Source organism: Gasterosteus aculeatus, chromosome 20 (assembly GCF_964276395.1).
Source record: "Gasterosteus aculeatus chromosome 20, fGasAcu3.hap1.1, whole genome shotgun sequence".
In the NCBI taxonomy this organism is placed as follows: Eukaryota; Metazoa; Chordata; class Actinopteri; order Perciformes; family Gasterosteidae; genus Gasterosteus; species Gasterosteus aculeatus.
In genome coordinates, this window is record NC_135707.1 from 11926805 (window position 1) to 11945614 (window position 18810).

At 45.1% G+C, this 18810-nt stretch overlaps 2 protein-coding genes across 4 annotated transcripts; one reads left to right on the forward strand and one right to left on the reverse strand.

Moving 5' to 3' along the window:
* Positions 1 to 367: 367 nt before the first annotated feature.
* Positions 368 to 7082, reverse strand: wdtc1 (WD and tetratricopeptide repeats 1). Of its 2 annotated transcripts, none has more exons than XR_013453847.1 (16): positions 6897 to 7081; positions 6283 to 6420; positions 6045 to 6128; positions 5893 to 5939; positions 5350 to 5461; positions 4569 to 4756; positions 4304 to 4486; positions 4079 to 4173; positions 3838 to 3953; positions 3661 to 3736; positions 3456 to 3549; positions 3190 to 3360; positions 2859 to 3094; positions 2484 to 2652; positions 1857 to 2219; positions 368 to 1689 (listed from the first exon to the last, which is right to left on the reverse strand). XR_013453847.1 is itself a non-coding variant. In XM_040164147.2 (16 exons), the coding sequence occupies exons 2-16, from the start codon at positions 6346 to 6348 to the stop codon at positions 1492 to 1494; spliced, it is 2028 nt and encodes a 675-aa protein (XP_040020081.2). In that variant the 5' UTR covers positions 6349 to 6420; positions 6897 to 7082; the 3' UTR covers positions 368 to 1491. The 2 variants fall into 2 exon arrangements, 1 of the variants encoding a protein (XP_040020081.2); XM_040164147.2 differs by having other exon boundaries at positions 1857 to 2049; positions 6897 to 7082.
* Positions 7083 to 7832: 750 nt separating this feature from the next.
* cep85 (centrosomal protein 85) lies at positions 7833 to 18534 on the forward strand. Of its 2 annotated transcripts, XM_040164146.2 has the most exons (14): positions 7833 to 8079; positions 9049 to 9108; positions 9207 to 9341; positions 12523 to 13313; positions 13983 to 14113; positions 14345 to 14462; positions 14555 to 14740; positions 14918 to 15070; positions 15163 to 15317; positions 15420 to 15537; positions 15944 to 15994; positions 16092 to 16199; positions 16310 to 16553; positions 16675 to 18534. In XM_040164146.2, exons 2-14 carry the CDS (start codon positions 9069 to 9071, stop codon positions 16836 to 16838), a joined length of 2394 nt encoding a protein of 797 aa, XP_040020080.2. In that variant the 5' UTR covers positions 7833 to 8079; positions 9049 to 9068; the 3' UTR covers positions 16839 to 18534. The 2 variants fall into 2 exon arrangements, with proteins under 2 accessions (XP_040020080.2, XP_077951402.1); XM_078095276.1 differs by lacking the exons at positions 7833 to 8079; positions 9049 to 9108; positions 9207 to 9341 and adding an exon at positions 11665 to 11908.
* The last annotated feature ends 276 nt before the right edge of the window (positions 18535 to 18810 follow it).

An 18810-nucleotide genomic window follows, 5' to 3' on the forward strand; every position in this document is an offset into this window, starting at 1 on the left:
CTTTATAATGTTAAATGTGGCCATGTGTTGTTAAAAATGACCGTTATCTTGAAGGCCCTTTCTAACATCTACAACTAGCTTTTTTTTAGCCGTATTCCAGTTCCGTCAGACATGTGCTTCATCACTACCACAGTTCCCAAAGCTAGGTCACCTCATTACAGGTGTATGTGGAGCAGAAGATCTGAACTCTATTTGTTGGCCATAGTCAACCAAAGCAGCACATTGATAAACGAGCTGCAACCACAGCGCATCTGTCCAGCATAGATAATAATGTCTTCTGCGCCATCTGTGGTTGACTGTAAATGTTACCCACCATTATTAATATGGTCACTTTAAGAAGAAAAAGAAAAAAGCAAGAGACTACAGACAAGGTGTTCAATAGTTTTATTCTTTACTTTGTTTGCAACAAAGGTTATCTTAAGAGAAAATAAGAGCATCTAAATAATAAAAAAAGAAAAGAAAACCTATGGAAGCGAGTGTTGCAGGTGGTTGAGGACCCTTTAATTCATATTCAACTGTTTTGGGGGGAATTAACTGTTGCAACAGATTGGATGGTTGTGTCCCCTTTTGCCAAAATCCCAAGCAATGCAGATATTTAGCCTTCAAATATTTAACTCCCCGTTGCCAAATACCCCAAATGAAAATTTGCCTAACAACATGCAGTCAATGAAAAATATAACCCCAAAATGTATTGAATTTTTTTTCCTCTTTAGATATATTGTTGAACAATCTCATGTAGCAAAATCTGTTGACCAAAAAGGAGTACAAGTGGTAGAATTGTTTCAATGAAACAAAAGTAGACATTAATCATTGAAGACTTTGGCAGAAGAAACCACTTTTTTTTTTGACAGATATCAACTAGATCGGGCTCATAAATACATTACATTGGAGCAACAATTAAATCTAGGCTTCCTGTGATCAAAACTCTGAAACATAAACACTGAAAACACGACCAAGTCAACCTCGGAATTAACGACTTGGGTGTGTGCGGCCTTTCTGAAATGAGTGGGCAGTAAGACTCGAAGCTCCAACTGTAGAGCTGACAGGAGATGCAACAAAAGCCCTGTCTTCTAGTCTGTGATCCGATCCTCCGTGGAGGATCCGGCCACTGTGTGGCCACGGTGACCTGAAAACAGGTCGTACAAGCGCAGGCGAGGTTAGTGTTTCTCCACATAAGCGCCAAACTCCTCCTCCCTCTTCGTGAGATGTCCACGTCCCCCCACCGCCCCCCTTTGGAGGGAGAGGCTGAGGTTTTTTGCTTTGATGAGGGCGGGATGGGCGTCCCCTCCTCAAAGCGGTCTCAACCAGTCCCCTCTTTGGACATGGGGGGGCAAACTATAGTGCAGACATGTGACATTCACTCAATGTTTCTGTCAGTTTGGGGAGGAGTGAGGGAGGTGAGGGAGGGGGGAGGTGGGGTGAAGCTTCAAACAGGAGCTGGGAGAGAGCTTCGGTTCCTACATCCATTCTCCAGAACGGTAGGAAGTTCGTTTAGCTCGGCCGACACTGCACTTGTCCCTCCGAGCTGTCTTCGTCATCGGAGCCGTCGGGGCCGACGCCACGCAGGCCCGTGATGCGGTAGCCCATGTTGAGCAGCATCACCTCCAGGGGGTCCGCGTTCATGCGCCGCTGGTTGGCCTGAGCCGCGCTATCCATGTCCTCCACCACTCGCCCGTTCTCAGTCTCTGTCTGCGTGGTCGAGGGAGGGGGCAAGCGTAGCGGTAGGAAATGGAGACAGAATCAGTTGTAATGGTAAAGGATGCTTTCAGAAGTAAGTAGTGAAATGATGACACACTCACAGAGGTTGTTCCCCAGCTTTGACAAAATGTGTTTCTAAACACGCGTCGGCTGTTTACCTCTGGTCTGGGGCTCCATAATCGAACCACAGGGTCGATCCCACTAGTAGCTAGGAAGCAGGAGTTGGGGTGCGGCTGCAGGCAGTTGACTATGGACTCGTCCCCCTGCAGGATCCTCACCAGGTTGGTGGTCTCCTTTTCCCATATGAAGAAGGAGCCGTCGTCTGAGCCGCTGACAATGTACTGGCCTTTGCTGCAGACAAAGAGAAACCATTCAGACTCGCTTGACGAGCCGTATTCTTGGGAAGTGTCGTAATCGCGTTTGGAGCCATCAGGAAATTGTGCAATGGTGTTCCGTTGAACATCTCTCCGAGAACAAATGCTCACGTCCCCGTACGCGTGTAACACAGAGTTCTCCCATTTCTGGTGGGAAAGGGAACTCGGTTGGTATCTTTTTGTGTACAATTGCAGAGAAACTGAACTTTGTATTCACTATGTGTACTTTATTACATTCTTTGTAGAAATGTTTGACTTTTGTTTTATCACAAAACCTGATAGACAGTTTCCTAGCGGCTATATTTATGAAAGAACAGGTTTTTGCTCTACTGAACCTCGCCTGTATCTTTGGCGTTCTCCGCGACTGCCCCCTTCTGAGGCCTCAGCAGACTGCCAGTGAGATCTACTGACCTTCCAAAGAAGTTGGCCTCTTTGATATCCGTGGTGGTGTTGCAATGGCCACAGTATCTGTGCTTGTAGTCAAAGCTGCGCTCCCTCAGCACCAACTCGTCTTCAGGGATCGACTCCTTACGATTGAAGGAGTGGAACCGAATGGAGCTGTTGGCTTTCTTATCTTCTGCTGTTGAGAAAAAATATATATAAAATCAGTACCACATAGTTGAAGAGTTACATGCACACACACAACACAGCAGCCACACGTTTAGTTTTAGCTCTGCTTCATTCCCCCAACTGCATTTACATCCTTTGTAAATAAAGAAATTAGCCAGTAAGAGTGATTTTCATGCTCATTGCCAGATCAAAGCACCAGTGCACTTTTTTTTCTACCTGTTTCTGCCTTGGTGAAGAGAGCAGCCTTGATATCTTTATCCAAGCAATCGCACGCACTACTTTGCGCCTGCTCTGGAAACTTTCCTTTGAAATCATCGAGGCACTCTAGAGCTTCTGACACATACTTCAGCTCAAACAGACAGCGTGCCAGCCTGAAATGAGCCTTCAGATGAGCAGGATTCAGAGTCAGAGCCTTCAGGCAGTCCCGCAGGGCGTCATAGTGGTCTCCGTCCCTGCCAATCGCACATGTAAACGAGCAATTGGTAACTGCTTCAATATTAGCGTTGAGAAGATGATCATCCCTGTGTAGTGATACAAAAAGTCTTACCACTTGCGCTTCATGTATGCCGCGGCCCGGTTCCCATACAGCATGGCGTTGCAGCTGGCCCGATGAATGCCCAAACTGTACAGTTGAATAGCTTGGGTCCACTGCTGCCGTGCAAATGCATCGTTAGCTTGTTGCTTGATCTTCTCCAAATGAGCGGGGAGCTCAGTAGAACTTAAAAACAAAACACATAGGAAACATAACTCAAGTATGTGCAACCTCAGACCGTAAAAAGAGGCAATAGGGTGTAGAAAAATACAATCACTAACCTTAAACGCATCTTGCTCTCAATTCGAATATGGCTGGATGGCAAGACAATTCCGTTTGAAACGCCGTTTGTAGTCTTTCCATTCTGTACATCTCCTGGGAGGCCAAAGATTCAGAAACCACAAATGCATCTAGAGATACAGGACTTTGTGTTTCTCTATGAGGCACCAGTCAAGATGTTTTGTCAATATCCCAAGCACGGCCTACCTGTTGATGACTGGCACTTTTTGGGAAGTAAGAAGGTGTATGGCCTCTGTTTGAATGTCAAGTCAAATAGATAGACCTAAAAAGAATCATACAAATAAACAGAGCAAACGTTTAACTCCTAAAACTGAAATAAATGACTCCTGTCACCATTCTTTTTTCTCTCCTCAGAAGCGTTACCTGTTCACCCCCCATGTTAACTAGCAGCTCAGTGCCGTCGGGGCTGAAGGTGACGTAGGTGGCCACCAAAACCCTCAGGCGGTTATTGTAGTCCGGGAGTTTGACTGGCAGGTGCCCTGGAGCATCAGAGCAATAACAGCACTTAACGTTAGTCAACCCCATCCTAGAACAGTGTTCATTACTGTATCATTGTCATTCTATTGAATGAATTTGATACCAGACAATCTAACCATATTCGCACCTGCAACATAATACTGCCCAGCTTCGTCTGGAATCGGCTTCTGCCGGTCACAGAATGTGTGCACAGCTGCTGATGTGCTCTGACCTACGGATTTTCTGAGTAACAGGGAAAAAAAAAAAAAGAAGAACTTTTGTGTGCATGTTTGTCAAAACCTGGAACGGGGCGTTTGCCACATTTGAGTTTATCATTTCTAACCATAGAATGACATTCAAAAACCCGACCAACCTGTAGTTGTTAATCATCCTGATGTCGTAGAGGCGAACAAAAGGCCCGTTGGCTCCCACCGCCAGGTAGTTGTTGTCCCGTGGGTTGACAGCGAGACACTTGGCCTCAACCAGCTGACCGCAGAACTCCGTCAGATCAATCAGCACCTCGGAGCGCTTGCTGCTCTCTCTCAGGTCATATTGTCTGAGGTAAACAAGGAGACGGTAAACACTTCACCGGAAGCGAAAGGCGGTATGGGCCGTGACGCTGTGATTTGATTGTAAACCTGATGATGCCGTCCTCCGCAGCGCTCCAGAAGGTGTTGGGCCACATGGGTGCTGTAGCAATGCGTTTCACTCTGTTCGTGTGATCAGAAAACATATGGATGGTTTCCTTCACCGTCAGGTCGTGCACATGGACCTTTGTGTCGGCCGCCCCCGTTATCAAAATTCTGTCCCCCGAGTGAGGGAGGAACTGTATTGACAAACAAAAAAACACTAGAATTAATTGTTAAGCACAAACAATATTTCCCATTGGCTCTGCTTGTATACACAACAATCTGCAGAGCAATCGGATTATTGCCAGTGAACACAGATTAAAGACTAAACATTGATATTCCCATTATTTTGCTATGGATCAGATTATCTGCTTTAAAACATCAACTCTGCATTATCTTAAACTGTAACAGTTCCCCTCCAGCATTTGAACTCTCTAGCTTTCTGTTTCAAAGCTACAGTGGTTTACCTGGAACGGCTTCAAGACAGTCAAACATGTACAAAGATGGCTTTCACGCAAACAACAAGCCACTCATTAAATGGCCAACAGTGCCACCTACGGGACAGGAAGTGAACGTGTATTAGAAAGAGATGGTTAATGACTGAAGAACGAGAAAGGTGAAGCTGAGCGATCGAGCTCACCAGCAGAGAACTTTTGCAGATGACACATTTGCATATAAAGTTGCATTATGATTTCAGTATGTGTATGGAAATGTAGCCACTGTTAAAAGATTTCATCAAACGTTGCCTGTAGCAATTCAAAGCAGCCGTCTTTCAATGGGCCACCCTTACCTTTACAGAAAATATATTTGCTGCATGACCCGTGTGCATAGTTGTAAGCTTTGTGTGTCTGAAGGGATCCCAGATGATGGCATGTTGATCATCCGACCCCGAGGCCAGTAGACTGAAAACAAAGAAAGATCCCCAGAATACATTTACATTTTATATCGTACACTGTGAAGCACGTCAAGAAGAGCAATAGAGACCTCAGCATACACTAGTACTACCTGTACACCTTAGAGGTGTCCAAACTAAAGATTCAAACGAAGGCCTCCTTGAGCAATGGCGATATCGAGTGAGGTCAAAATAAACTCTTTAAAGAGCAGCGGCGGTATACCAATCCGATAATACAGTAGTGAGAAAGACATGATGGTCCTGCAGAACAGCCTTATTTTATTTAGACAGACAACCCTGCCATTATAGGCATTTATGTTATGCATGATAGTCTTATCATTAGCAAAGTATTATGTACACTGCTAATGAGAAGAGTATAGTTTTAGAAGGTTGAGGACTGTAATTGTGCTTTAAGAAAAAGGTGCAAATCATAGGACTTACTCTCCTCTTTCATTCCATTCCAGACAGTTGACACAGCCAGTATGGCCCTGTTGAGATACAGTATCCACTGTGAGTTATGATAACGCACAGATATATAAATAATATATATGAAACACACACACGCACACACACACACACACACACACACTTACCTGAAGCTCGGCCTCCAGTCCAAGTCTTTTGATGAACGGGTCGGTCACATGATAAGACCTTTGGAAGCCGGACGCTCTCTTGTCCTGAAGACAAGAGTTAAAAACTCTCCATCAGACTTTAGTACATAACAAAATCACCGGCATTCTTTTCAGGTCAGCCAATCAACGACCATTTCTTCATCCGAGGGACACGCTGGGAGATTGAGCTCCCAACACGTTCTGCCATTTGTTTACTCACTCTGATCTGCCGCTGCAGGAGATCTCTGGTGATGTTGACAGTAGTCATGACCTCACCACAAAACATAAATATGGGTCTGGATGTTCCAGGGGGTCAGAGCTCAGGGGACATTTACTCCATTTCCCCCCCGAGAATAAGCTGTAAACATGTTGAAAACTTTTGAGACATGATGAGGTGGAAAAACAGGAAGGACACGTGATGCATTGATTTTAACGTTAATGGAAGTTATAGAGCGATGGAGAAGGCACGACAATTTAAATAATACGGTCATTATGGATTATCTAAATACAGCTTCACTATAAGCACTACAGACACGTCTCACTCGATCATCTACGAGTGCATTAACGTTAACTAGCAAATGTCAGCCATGCATCTCTGTCAGGATTATAATGTCACGGATTGCTTCGCAAAAAGAAAACCTGACAATTGATCCACGTTACGGCGCAGTGAGCAAGCACGACTCGTTAGCTACCGTCGCCTCTGCAGCGGGCCCGGGAGACCCGTCGCTTACCGAGTAGCCGCCGCTAACGTTAGCTAAACAAAACGCCCGCTCCGCGCAACGTTAACATTCGCAGCGTCGCCATTGCAACTCGCGACGGCTGAAGCAACCTCACCGCTCTCATTGGACTCGACGGGCTGCTGTCAACACGTGACCATTTAGCCAACTCGGTAAATTACACTCCGTGGCAGTTTGTTGACAGGATAGCTTCACTCTGACATGAACGCTGCCCCCCTCAAAGCGCTGCACTTCACGCAACTTCCTCACGTTCCTTACGTAGATCTCAAATAGATCAATAATATCCGGTCCGTGTTTGTTTCAGAATAAAAGCCCCTCCCTGCCTGGAACTTCATTAAAACCTATGTTCTAAGGCTTCCGGTAATATACTGTTTTACGCTTTAATGTGTCCTGCGTTTGTGAAAATGTGGAACACAGATTCAACATGCAGCATTAAAGAACGTCTGGTAACAAAAGGGTGTTCTCAAAACAAGCATGAGGCATTTCGACAAGTTATTTTATTCGTACATCAATCGGGGAACTTTTTGTAAGCAGGATATTGTTCTCAAAACCGAATTAAACAAATACTGTAAGTGTAATGTTTATCTTCTGCTATCAAAATAAATTATTCATTCCAAGCGAAAACCCGCTCGGTAAACGTCCAAAGACATTCAAGCAAAAATGTATAATTGTCTGTTTTTACCACGTTCACAATGATACAAATCAGTTGGCTATTGCTAACATGTTGATATACTACAAATATAGCGCGTGCACGATATAAGATTTTATACAAACACCGTTTTCACAGCGATACCAATTTATAGATTTTAACTCATGAAACTTTTTCACCCCTTTTTCGAGGTTCTTACAGCCAACTCAACGCTTCTTTGTTAGGTCCGTTCGTTTTGTTCATCTTTAGTGGTTTTTTGTTCTATGCAGAAGAAAACTAGTTGCATCTCTGTAGTTGCATCAGCCGCAATATTTCACAAAACGGTTTGGCGAAAACTGCTACCTTAGCGCGGGCGGAAGTCTCAAAACTAACCAGTGCAGGTTTTGCACAACTTGCAGGCAGGAAATCCGCAAACGGTTTCTGGGACAACATAAAGCGTCACTCTTCAACGGGCCGTACCGTGGCGTTAAACAAGCGACCAGCGTGGGTTTGATGGGTCGTCTGCCATCACAGGGGATCTGTTCAGTTTGCTAGCGGAGGAACAACAGCGGCAGCGGCGGATGGTACAGATTCGGTCTCCAGCCCCTAACCGAGATTTGTTACCGCACTTCGTGCCTGTGTGAAACAAAGGGTAAAGTAACATTTAAACTCTGGCGTCTACAGCCACGCGACATTAGCCCGCCGCAATATATGCCACGATACATTTATAACGTCAACATCCACTCGAGTAACGTTAGCTAAGCAGACGGAAACGTTGCGTTAGCTGCCAGCTAACGTTAGCTTGTTAAACGGAAACGGGGTTGTCGCGGATTAGCTCGAATGGGTAACGGTGCAGTTTAGCGCTGTAAATATCATTTAACGGTTTCCCGAGGAAATTGTGAAGAAGTTGTCGCTGCAAAGCGGCCTGTTCATGGGTAGCTACGGTCGGTGCATTTCGCTAGTATCATAGCATGTAATACGTGTAATTAACGTAAACCTGTGGTTACGTTTAGCTAGCTGATAGCTTGCCTCGGCGGTCATTTCCTGTTTAAATTAACGTTAGCCGGTTAAGAGGATTGGTTTGTATCAACCAGGCTGCCTCTGAAACGAGTTGTCGGTGCCAACACTTCGCCCATATTAACTTGTTTCACATAATGCAACCACAGCTTCCTGTACCCTCTGAGGGATGTAACATTAGTTAACGTGTTTGTGCAACACATCGTGTAACCGTACGACATGTGCTCATGTTGTTATTTTTGTTGCTACCCAGAACGATCTGTCGAGGTTGTTACGGGGCAGATGAGTTTGATAGGTGAGCGGATCAGTCGATGGGGAACAGCTGTTGTGTACAGAGCTGTGGACCTTCAGGTCATGATATAACAGGATGGAAGAAAGGAGCTTTTGCTTTAAGGACATCTCCAGAGTCCCTGGTTCTCCACAGAGGGCCAGTTGCCTCTTTCTCTGTTTTCTCAGCTTATTGACTGAGGAGAAAACTTTGATTGTCTACAAACAAGAGTTCAGCTAGTGATCCTTTTGTCAAGTGGATTATATTCTAAAACTGAAGAACCTTCTTGTCAGTGTGTCTGTGCTGCATTGTAATCTGTTTCCTCATCTCAATCAGGTGACATTGTCCTCTATGGAATGACAACCTCACACGGATATATTGAATCAAAACCAGCAGGTAAGTCGACACCGTGCCGCCAAAATGTGTTCGGAATGTCAGTTCAGTTTTGCTGATTTATTCCTCTATTGCCGTTGTTTTGTTTCACAACGGTGCAGCGGCTCTGTTTGCTGACATGGAGTGGCGGACACCAGCTGTGTCAGAGAAGTTTCAAAGCCGTTTTGGCCGCCGGCCTGGAACAGCAGACAGCGGGGACACTGGTCTTGGCACCTCTGCATCTGACAGCACAGAAGGTGATCACTTTAACTTGTTCTTCCCCTCCCCGTAGAATGTATTGTGTAACGTTGTTGTGGAGACTGGGTCAGTGGAGGCCCAGTTTGTACTCTGCACAGCCAGAGGTGGGTGGTTTTTGGTCAGCTGAAGTTATGCACTCTTTCCGGATAACTGTGCTGCGATATCATTAAGCCTCTATACTTTTTTTTTAAACAGGGGTTAGCTGGAAAGTTGAGAATGTAATGTGTGGTGAGACGCAACGTTGGGCCTCTTGACTCAACCACAAGCCCTTAGTTGTGCTGAGGCTCAAAAGACTCTTCAAGTTTGACTCGGTGTTTCTTAAAGTGATGCTGGTTATCCACTGTAGTTGCTCGGGAGATTTGCGGAGGTGGATTAAAGTCTCAGCCAAAAATTCCCTGAAGCACTGCTACAATACTCTTGCCTGTGCTGTGGAATGTGACGTAAACAAGGATTCCTTTTATTTTTGGTACTGCTTTTAAATGGGCAATGTCCCTCCAGAGAACATTCTAAATCTCACTGGAATTTGGGCATACCTGTATAAGGACTACAATATATATTTACAATGAATGGAAAAAATAACATGCAGTATCAGAGAGGTTCCATGTGATCGTTGGCCAGCTGGAGTGCGTGGTTCCCTTGCGCAACAGGAACCACGAGAAAATAATAGGCTGAAAAAACATCAGAGGTGTATCAACGCTGTAGGGTTTGAACTTCCCAAAGCTGCTATTTATGCTGCCAGCTGGAAACTATTCATAACAACTTTTAACAGGTCAACTGTTACTCTACGTAAAGTTATATGTATGTGTGGTGGCTTCCCTGAGGATGCAAATACACACAATATCCTGGGTGTCAGCAGAACCCATAATCTGTGTGTGAGAATACCACATGGCTGTGTATGTACACTGATGGTGTAAACAGGAAGGTAGATGGTTACAGAATATATGACATTATAGTACTCATGAATAATAAACAGGATACTTAAGAGCCCCTCTAATCTTACCCAGTAAAGCAAAGTTTAATCATTTCAAATCTAGTTACTATCTCCATTAAATTTCTGAAGTTAAAACTAATGCATACAAATATCAGGTTAACTAGATGGGGCTAAAAATAATATAAACACTTCTCCTTTTGGGTGTTGCCTGTCCTCACACTGGTAGCTCTGCTGGTGGCTGGAGTCTCTATCCCTCATACTTCTATTGGCTTGTATTTTCTTTGTGTTGTGCAGAACAAAATAAGCATTGATAAGAAATAGAAAATACGCCGCTTTGTGTACACGTTAGAGCGTATGAAACTATCACTCGGCTGACGCGCTGCTCTCATCGCCGCAACAACAGTCTGTCTTCCTCATGACGGCAGTTGTAGAATTGTAAAGTGCCGAATTTAACTGCTCAACAGATAACAGCTAGTATAGACAGTGAGTAATCCATTGGCCTTGTTGAATAAAGCACTGGGATTCCATGGGTACCCGGCAGATTCAAAGGGAAATTGTGAGCCTGATCCTTATTAAAGTCTTAATATCAATCTGTTGTTAGGTTTGCATGCTTTTTTTCCTCACCCTGCACCTGTTTGTCGTGTGTCCTTTTTTTATTTGAGCTTTTCTTTTCTTTTTTTTACAAACTTTTCAGACCTCCTTTGTTTATCTACAACGGTCAAGCATACTACTGGTGCTTGTACAGCTTTGTCCTGACACTTGAACCGACAGCTGGGCCTGGCAATATGACAATTGCCCCCCAGTGTAACTACAATAATGACCCGCTGGAGATAATACCACATAATGCATACTGGGGGCATAACCAAAACAGCTTTAAAATACCTTTTTTTTTTGTTGTTGTTTTATTAAGGGAATGCGGTTTTTCAGTTGCTTGATCTTAGCTGCAGGTAAATGTCATTATGGCAAGAATGTAGCCATGTAGCAAAGGGTTTAGACTTGTTCTAGCCAGTTGTGATGATTCACTGCAGCCTGTAGGCTGTTTTTTTAAATGTCTTTACCTTTTAGTGAAAATGTTCTCTCTGATTGCAAAGAACTTTCTGGGTTATTAAAGAAAAACCGTGTCCCATGAAGTTATTGACCATTGGTGTGTGTGTGTGTGTGTGTGTGTGTGTGTGTGTGTGTGTGTGTGTGTGTGTGTGTGTGTGTGTGTGTGTGTGTGTGTGTGTGTGTGTGTGTGTGTGTGTGTGTGTGTGTGTGTGTGTGTGTGTGTGTGTGTGTGTTGTTACAGAGGGAGGTGGCAAGGTGCTTAAATAAGTGGCACCCACAGATCACTCTGTAACACGAGAGGTGGGCTATAAATACCCCTAACCTTTCCTGTGTATGCCCCTTTCCTCGGTGCAGGCTGGTCGGGGTGTCCTAGGACAATACAGTTTTGGGCTCACTGCCGCTCCTCTGTCAGTCGTGGCTTTATCGGTGGATCTGGTTAGAAATGCACCGGACGGACTTTGGTTTTTATTTTAAGCATTCTTCAGCTGAGCCCACCTCAGTTCAGCTGTAGAAAACATGCCACCGCTAATGACTTGTTTGATGCGTCCCAGTGAAAGCAAGGTTTCCACACCGAAACAGCTCTCTCAGGTTTGTTTAAATCACTTGTGTAACTTTAAATTGTGTTGGGGGTTTGACCAGATGTCTGCAGGTGCGTTATGGAGACATTATCTTTCGACGTTGGTCTTTAAGGTTTCTGAATGATGATGGTTAACTTTGTTGTGCTTGATGGAAAGAATTGAGTTCATACTCTGAAGTCAAATGCAGCTTCTCTTTGTATGTTGTTGAGTAAGTCATTACTGGGGTTAATGTTTCTTAAAGAGAGCAGATGGTGGATTATTATTGTTTTACATGAACACTCCGGCATGGCAACTAAAACTAGCTTAGCTTTTCAACATATGTTTTAGTTAATCATGTAATTCAGAGCGGTTGTTCTGCGCATTAGTTTAAGTCTATTATAAGCCTATTCCCTCGGTTGACTCGGTCTGAGCCTGTTAATTCTTTCAGTGGTGACACCTAATCATCAAAGTAGGCCACCCATAAACCCTGCTGCCTCCACTTTGCATCACTGAATGAAAACAGAGAAAAATAGCCTGGCAGTAGCGTTGAAGATATTGTGCACCAATTTAACAAGGTCTATATGAAGATTGAAAAGTGAGGGATTAGCTCAGTGCAAATTCCAATAGCTCTTTCTTCTGTTTAAGATTTCTGCAGTTCCAGCAGCAGCCCCCCTTTCCAGCCCATCCGCAGTCAGATCCCCATACCCACTGCACATGTCATGCCATCCACGGCCGGAGCCCCGGCCTCCAAGCCTCAGTCGGTGGTTCAGGAGGACTCGCTGTCCTCGGAGGGTCACAGGTCTTCCTCTGGCTCCCGAACCCCGAGTGGCTCCACTTCAAAGTCTTCCCCTCTCTCCAAATCCGTGTCTTCACCCAACCTGGACGCTCCGCCCGCTGTGGGAGGGGATCACGTGGGGCCAAAGCCGGACTGCCTGAGCCGCTACCGCAGCCTCGTCAACGGGCTGGACCACTCTCTTTTCCCCTCGGATCACACGCGGATGGACGAGTGCCAGAAGTTTGACACTCCTGCCGTGGAGCCCACTCTAAATCAGTCCGCCCTGTTGGGGGGGTTATGCCCCGATGTCAGACTCCGATTACAGACGACCGGCATCAGAGAGACTCCGGACTGCATCTCTGAGGCCTACAGAGGAGGCCTGGAGCACAGCTACAAGGTGCTTCCTGAGGCCAGGTCGGGGCTCCCCGGCCAAGCGGAAACTTTGGTTCAGAGGGGAAGTCAGCCCGGTGCGGCCGGATCCGCTGGAGTTTACGCAAACCCTCTCAGCCTGCAGACACAGGCTCTGCTGAGGGAGCACGCCGGCTCCAAAGGATACGAGCCATTGCGGCAGGACAGATGTGCTGAACTTTCGAGCTGGCAGCAACAACAGCAACACAAGCATCAACTGGAGAGTTTACGCATGCAAGTGGAACAAATGCAGGTAAGCATTTATTCTGGAAATATTATTTTCTAGATCTACTCTGAGGAAAACACTGTGATAATGTAAAGGCCATTAGAGTAAACATGTGTTGGCAGTCGATTGTTTGTTTGTTTACTTTAAAAATCGGACCATAAATATAGTTTCTGACACATTTGTCAGCTTGGGAAAACTAACGCTCCAATAAAGAACGCCCGAAGCCAGACACGCCAAGTCTATTCTAAAAGTAAAGTCCTTATAACAGAGGATTGTTTGGTGTGTCGTCGGGTTTATTTTGTTACATGATGAAATAAGAAAAATCCCTTTCTTGATCAGCACTCAACGGCTTGTCACAGCTTCCTAATGCAGTTTGTGACAAGCTTTTGTAACGGTAGAACATTTTTCCATTGCAGTGTTGCTTAATTGCACATGCTGACCGAGTGCCACTCTGAAGGGACTTCCTAATAATAGTTTGATAATCTGATCAGGTGTCAGACGAGGCAAGACTGCTGCATATTCTGGAGCTGTAGCATAATGTTTTGTGACTATTTCTAGCGTAGAGTGTCAACTCTGGTGTTACACGCACCGTACAGCCTCTATACTGTGCAGAGATGAGGGGTCAACAGTTAACGCAGTGCTTTTGTAATAAATGGCTTCTCTCACAGTCTCATGCTGCGTGTCTTTTTGTTTCAGCTGATGAGTGCTGGAGTGTCCCAGTACCCGTCTCTGTACTCGTCGCCCGCTCACGCAGAGTCCGGCAAATGGGACGCTCTGGTCAAAGCCAGCGAGAGTCTGCTTAAGGAAAAGGAACTTATCATCGAGAGGCAAGTGTTGATGCTTTATTTGGGGACATTCTGGGACTATTTGATGATGGGAAAACTTGGAGCTTGGAATGCACTTTATTTTGACAGGAGGATTCTGTGAATGCACTCGTTTTTAAAGGAGTTGTTATAGTGGCGGATTGTTTTAAATATTTTTCTTTGTTCCCTCCAGCCAGGGGATATACTGTGCTTTTACACGTCAATGTGGATGACTTTATTGTTTTTCTGATGTAGACAAAAGCAGCATATGACCCAGATGGAGCAGCGTCTGAGGGAGACCGAGCTGCAAGTCCATGGAGCCCTCCTGGGTCGAGGAGCTTCTTACGGGGATATGTGTATGCTGAGGCTACAGGTCAGTGAGGATGTGTACCCGGCATACTCCTTCCTCCTTTGTATGCCCTCAAGAACTGTGGAAAGCTAACAAGTTGCACTGCGGCGTTGCAGGAGGCCCAGAGGGAGAACGCCTTCCTGAGGGCGCAGTTTACGGAGCGCACCGACTGTGTGGTTCTGGAGAAAGTGGAGGCGGAGCGCAGACTGGGGGCAGTCGAAGCAGAGACTCGCCGACTAACGGACTGCCTGAAGGAGGCCTGTGAGCGACACGCCGAGGAGATGAAGAAACAGGAAGAGAGGGTTTGTGCTTGCCTAACACATCCTCTTAACATGCAATGTTGCAAGTAATGAAATGCCAATAAGGGCCTTACTTGATTGAAAACAATTAGCACTGAAGTGGAGCTGTTGAAATTCTGTTGAACTACCAGCTGATGTTGTAGGTCCGCATAACACTTCCACTTTTGCGTCTGTGTGCAGATCCGCAGTCGAGACAAGCACATCAACAACCTGAAGAAGAAGTGTCAAAAAGAGACTGAGCTGAAAAGGGAGAACCAGCAGCGCATTGAGACTCTTGAGCGCTATCTAGCTGACCTGCCCACCTTGGAGGATTACCAGAGTCAGAACAAGCAGGTACGGGGATCCCTGCTTAAGTTTCATGCATCCTTACTGGGTCGAGGTATCGTAATCATTAAGCCTGGACATTTTTTCTTTTTTTTGGTCAGCTCGTGGAAGCCGAACAGCAAGCATCTCATCTACAAGAGAGGCTACGAGAGCTGGAGGTCTGTCTAGAAACGACGCACTCCCAACTCAGAGAAAAAGACACACAGCTGGAAGATCAGAAACGCAGGGAGAGGGACCTGCTCACGACCATCACTGAGTACGCACACACCAACCAACACGCTGTCCACAATAACGCGCCTTCCCATCCCCCTCTGTAATAACTCTGCATAATGTGTGTTTTTGTTTCTGTCGTCATCAGTATGCAGCAGCGGGTACAGCAGGGCCTCGAGGATGGAGCCAGACTGCCTTCCCTGGACATGGAGAAGTTCAGAGGAGAAAACAATGCGTTGAGAGAGGAGCAGCATAGACTGAAAAAGGTGTGTTATAAGGGGCTGATTATATTACTTGTCTCTCACTTGTCATCAAAAGCCCATAAAAAACTGACTAAAGTTTTACGGTGCCAGAAATCCATTTCTTTGTTTTTTGACGGTTTATTTTTAGGCTAAATTACTCCATCAAACAAGCACCTATTTATTTATTTTAAAGCTCATCAGAGTACCGTTTTTTTAAAGTATAGCTACTGTGTTAATGTCTTGTCTGTGATTTGCTGTAAAGTAGTCTGGTCATGAACACACACACACACACACACACAGTTCCACAGAGCTTCGGTCACAACCTCCCCGTCCTGCAGATACATTGGAAAGACAAATTGATGTAACTCGATGTAAGAACTGATGGGATTATGTGCTGCATTATGTTAAAATTCAGTTCTTCTCTACGTAGGTCATTGAGAAGCAGCACCGGATGATGGAACAGCTCGGCTCCCAGATCCAGGTGTTTATCTCTTTACATGAGTCTGAATGACTCGTGTTTATGGTCTCCATAATCACTCCTTAACATTCACGGCGTCCTCCATTGTCCGTGACCACAGGCTTTGGAGGAGCAGTTATCCCAGGAAGAGAGCAGCTCTCAGGCTCTCAGAGAAGATGTGTTGGCCAAGGAGAAGAACGTGATGGAGCTCCACGCAGCCATGAGGGAGGTGAGACGATAACCAAAGCTCCCGTACCTTCCCTGTGTTGTATGCAGAGATGATCCCGTTCATAAACTGTTTCCCGGCATATCGTTGATCCGTATCGCCGTGTTTTTCAGCTGTCTGCCCAGAACCAGGAACTGATGGAGCAGAATCTGACCCTGCGAGAGCAAATGAGTGAGCCAGAGCAGAAGAGCACCAACCAGGCGTCGTCTGGCCTGCAGCCAGCCGGGACTCGTCTAACTCAGCGACTTCACGTTGAGATTGCGTCCTGCCTCGGTGACCTGCGCTCCCTGTGCAGCATTCTGACCCAGAGGGCTCAGGGACAAGATCCCAACCTCTCCCTGCTGCTTGGTCTCACGTGTAAGCACCGCTCCAGTCGGGCGTTTTCAATGTGATCATTTGTGTATGTCAGTTTTGTGGAATGTTGAAGTGGGGCGAAATGTAAAACATGACTCATGTTTGGTTTTGTTTTGCCTCCCAGCGCCTCCACCGGTTGCGGAGCAGACCGAGGACTGGATGAATCCAGAGGTGCTGCAGAAGAAGCTGCTTGAAGCTCAGCAGCTCCGTCGGGATGTCGAGGAACTCCGTAATGTAATACTGGACCGGTACGCGCAGGACATGGGGGAGAACTGCATTACCCAGTAACCTTGGCAACCGGGTGATATAGGAAACGGTGGCATGCGGCCACCACACCTGCCGAGCATCTAAAACAGGCTCGTCTTTTATGACTGAATGTCAGAAAGTGGACTATTTTATTTTTTACGAAATGAGGACTGAGGAAAGCCCAAATGGTTCAACTTCTCTTGACTGACTGTAGGTTGATTTTCAAGCCTGCCTGTAGCTCAGAACCCTCCCACCCCCCTCCCGCCCCACGAGTTCATCTATTTCAGTCCGAGGGCTAACCGAAAATAACTTACCTCTAATACTTGATCCTTAAGCGTTGTGCGTGCTTTTTTTGTTTTTTTGTTTATCAATGATGACATAAATACTGTCTGTTACCAAGCAGTCTTATAGGTGTGTTCTGCTCTAGTGCATAACCATTTGTGTAGAAGCCCAACACGTATAACTTATTTAAACCTGAATTTCCCTCTGGAGGGAGATTATACAAGAGGTGGTTGACAATCAACTGAAACTTTTTTTTTTTTACCTGTGCTTTAAACTGAATTGACAAGTAAATGTTACTAACATACCATTATTTAAAATGGTGACCACTGTAACATGAGACTCTGCTGTGCGGTTAAAGACTTAAGGGTTTAATACCAAATCGGCTTCTAACACCAACAGGCCTACAACAGTTTGACTACCAAAGAAACGCTGGTCTGTGAATGTTTATTTGTGAATGCTTCTGTCTTCCGTGGGCCCGGTTCTGGATGAATGGATACCTACATGTGCCTTTCCGTCACAGTTGCAACCACGATGCTAATTCATGTGAGACGAACCACAAAGGGGCCGCTGCTGACTCTTCCAATACGACCTCCCGCTCAGCGTAATAACCAGTGGGATAGTCGATACATTCCCTGACTCTGAATGTAATAAATGACCAGAGTTCGTGGAGGCCCCGACGCTGTTCATGTTCCTGGCAGATGAACAAAGTTCAAATCTCCTCAGTTTGAGGGATTTCCGTAGAAATAATGTTCTGGTTTACTGTACATTTCTGGTTGATGATGGCTGACTCGCATTTGACAGAGTGGTTCAGTGTTTGATAGATGTATGACTGAGAAACAGTATTAATCTTCAGTATTATTTATTTTGTACTCTTGAGAGCCTCCTAAAGTGTTGCTGTAATATTGTGCTAAAATGTTTGAGGAAACTTGTGTAAAGGTCCCATGAAGTGGCTTTTAGATTTGAATTTTGTCCTGTGTGTCTTTCATATTAGACCTGATGTTTGTCCTGATGAGTGTGAGGATTGGTGTCGCTCCTTCGAGGAAGAAGCAACATGCAACATGTTTTAATCCAACGTGATGATGATGATGATGATGGGAGGGGTTGGCTGGATCAGCCCTAAATAGCCAATCACATTGTGCATTGGAGTTTAATGTGCAGGAGAAGCCATTTAAAAAAAAGAATGGACACTTTACAAGCAGAGGAAGGGATTTTAATATAACTATATGCAACCTATTTTTATACAAATTGTACAGGACAACAAACCCAGGGACATACCAGCCATTTTCCATTTCATGGGACCTTTTTTTTAAAAACGTGCGCAGCACAAGAATTTCTTTGAAAAGTCAGGCTCTGCATGCCTTAACATCTCAAATGTTATAAAAGGGAAAAAGATGTTTATATTTTCATACTTTTGTCCTTGTTTGCATATTTTAGAAATAAAGATTTTCCACATTTAGTTTTGTTTTCCATTTAATTGAGATATTTAAAGGCAGTTTTTTCCTTCCTGTGAAGAATGAGTTGTGTACAATGTCGAGGGATTTAAATGAAGTCCTTCATTTGATTGGACTGTTTAAAAAGTGGGCGGTCTTAAAATGCGGCTTGCGGCTTCATGCCATCATTATTTTAGAATTAGAATTTGACATCCTTTTTTTTTTTTTAAGTGGGGTTTTTATTATTTTGTAAATCTAACGTCAATGTGGTGGACATTGTCTCTTTCTGTCTGTCGCGTCGG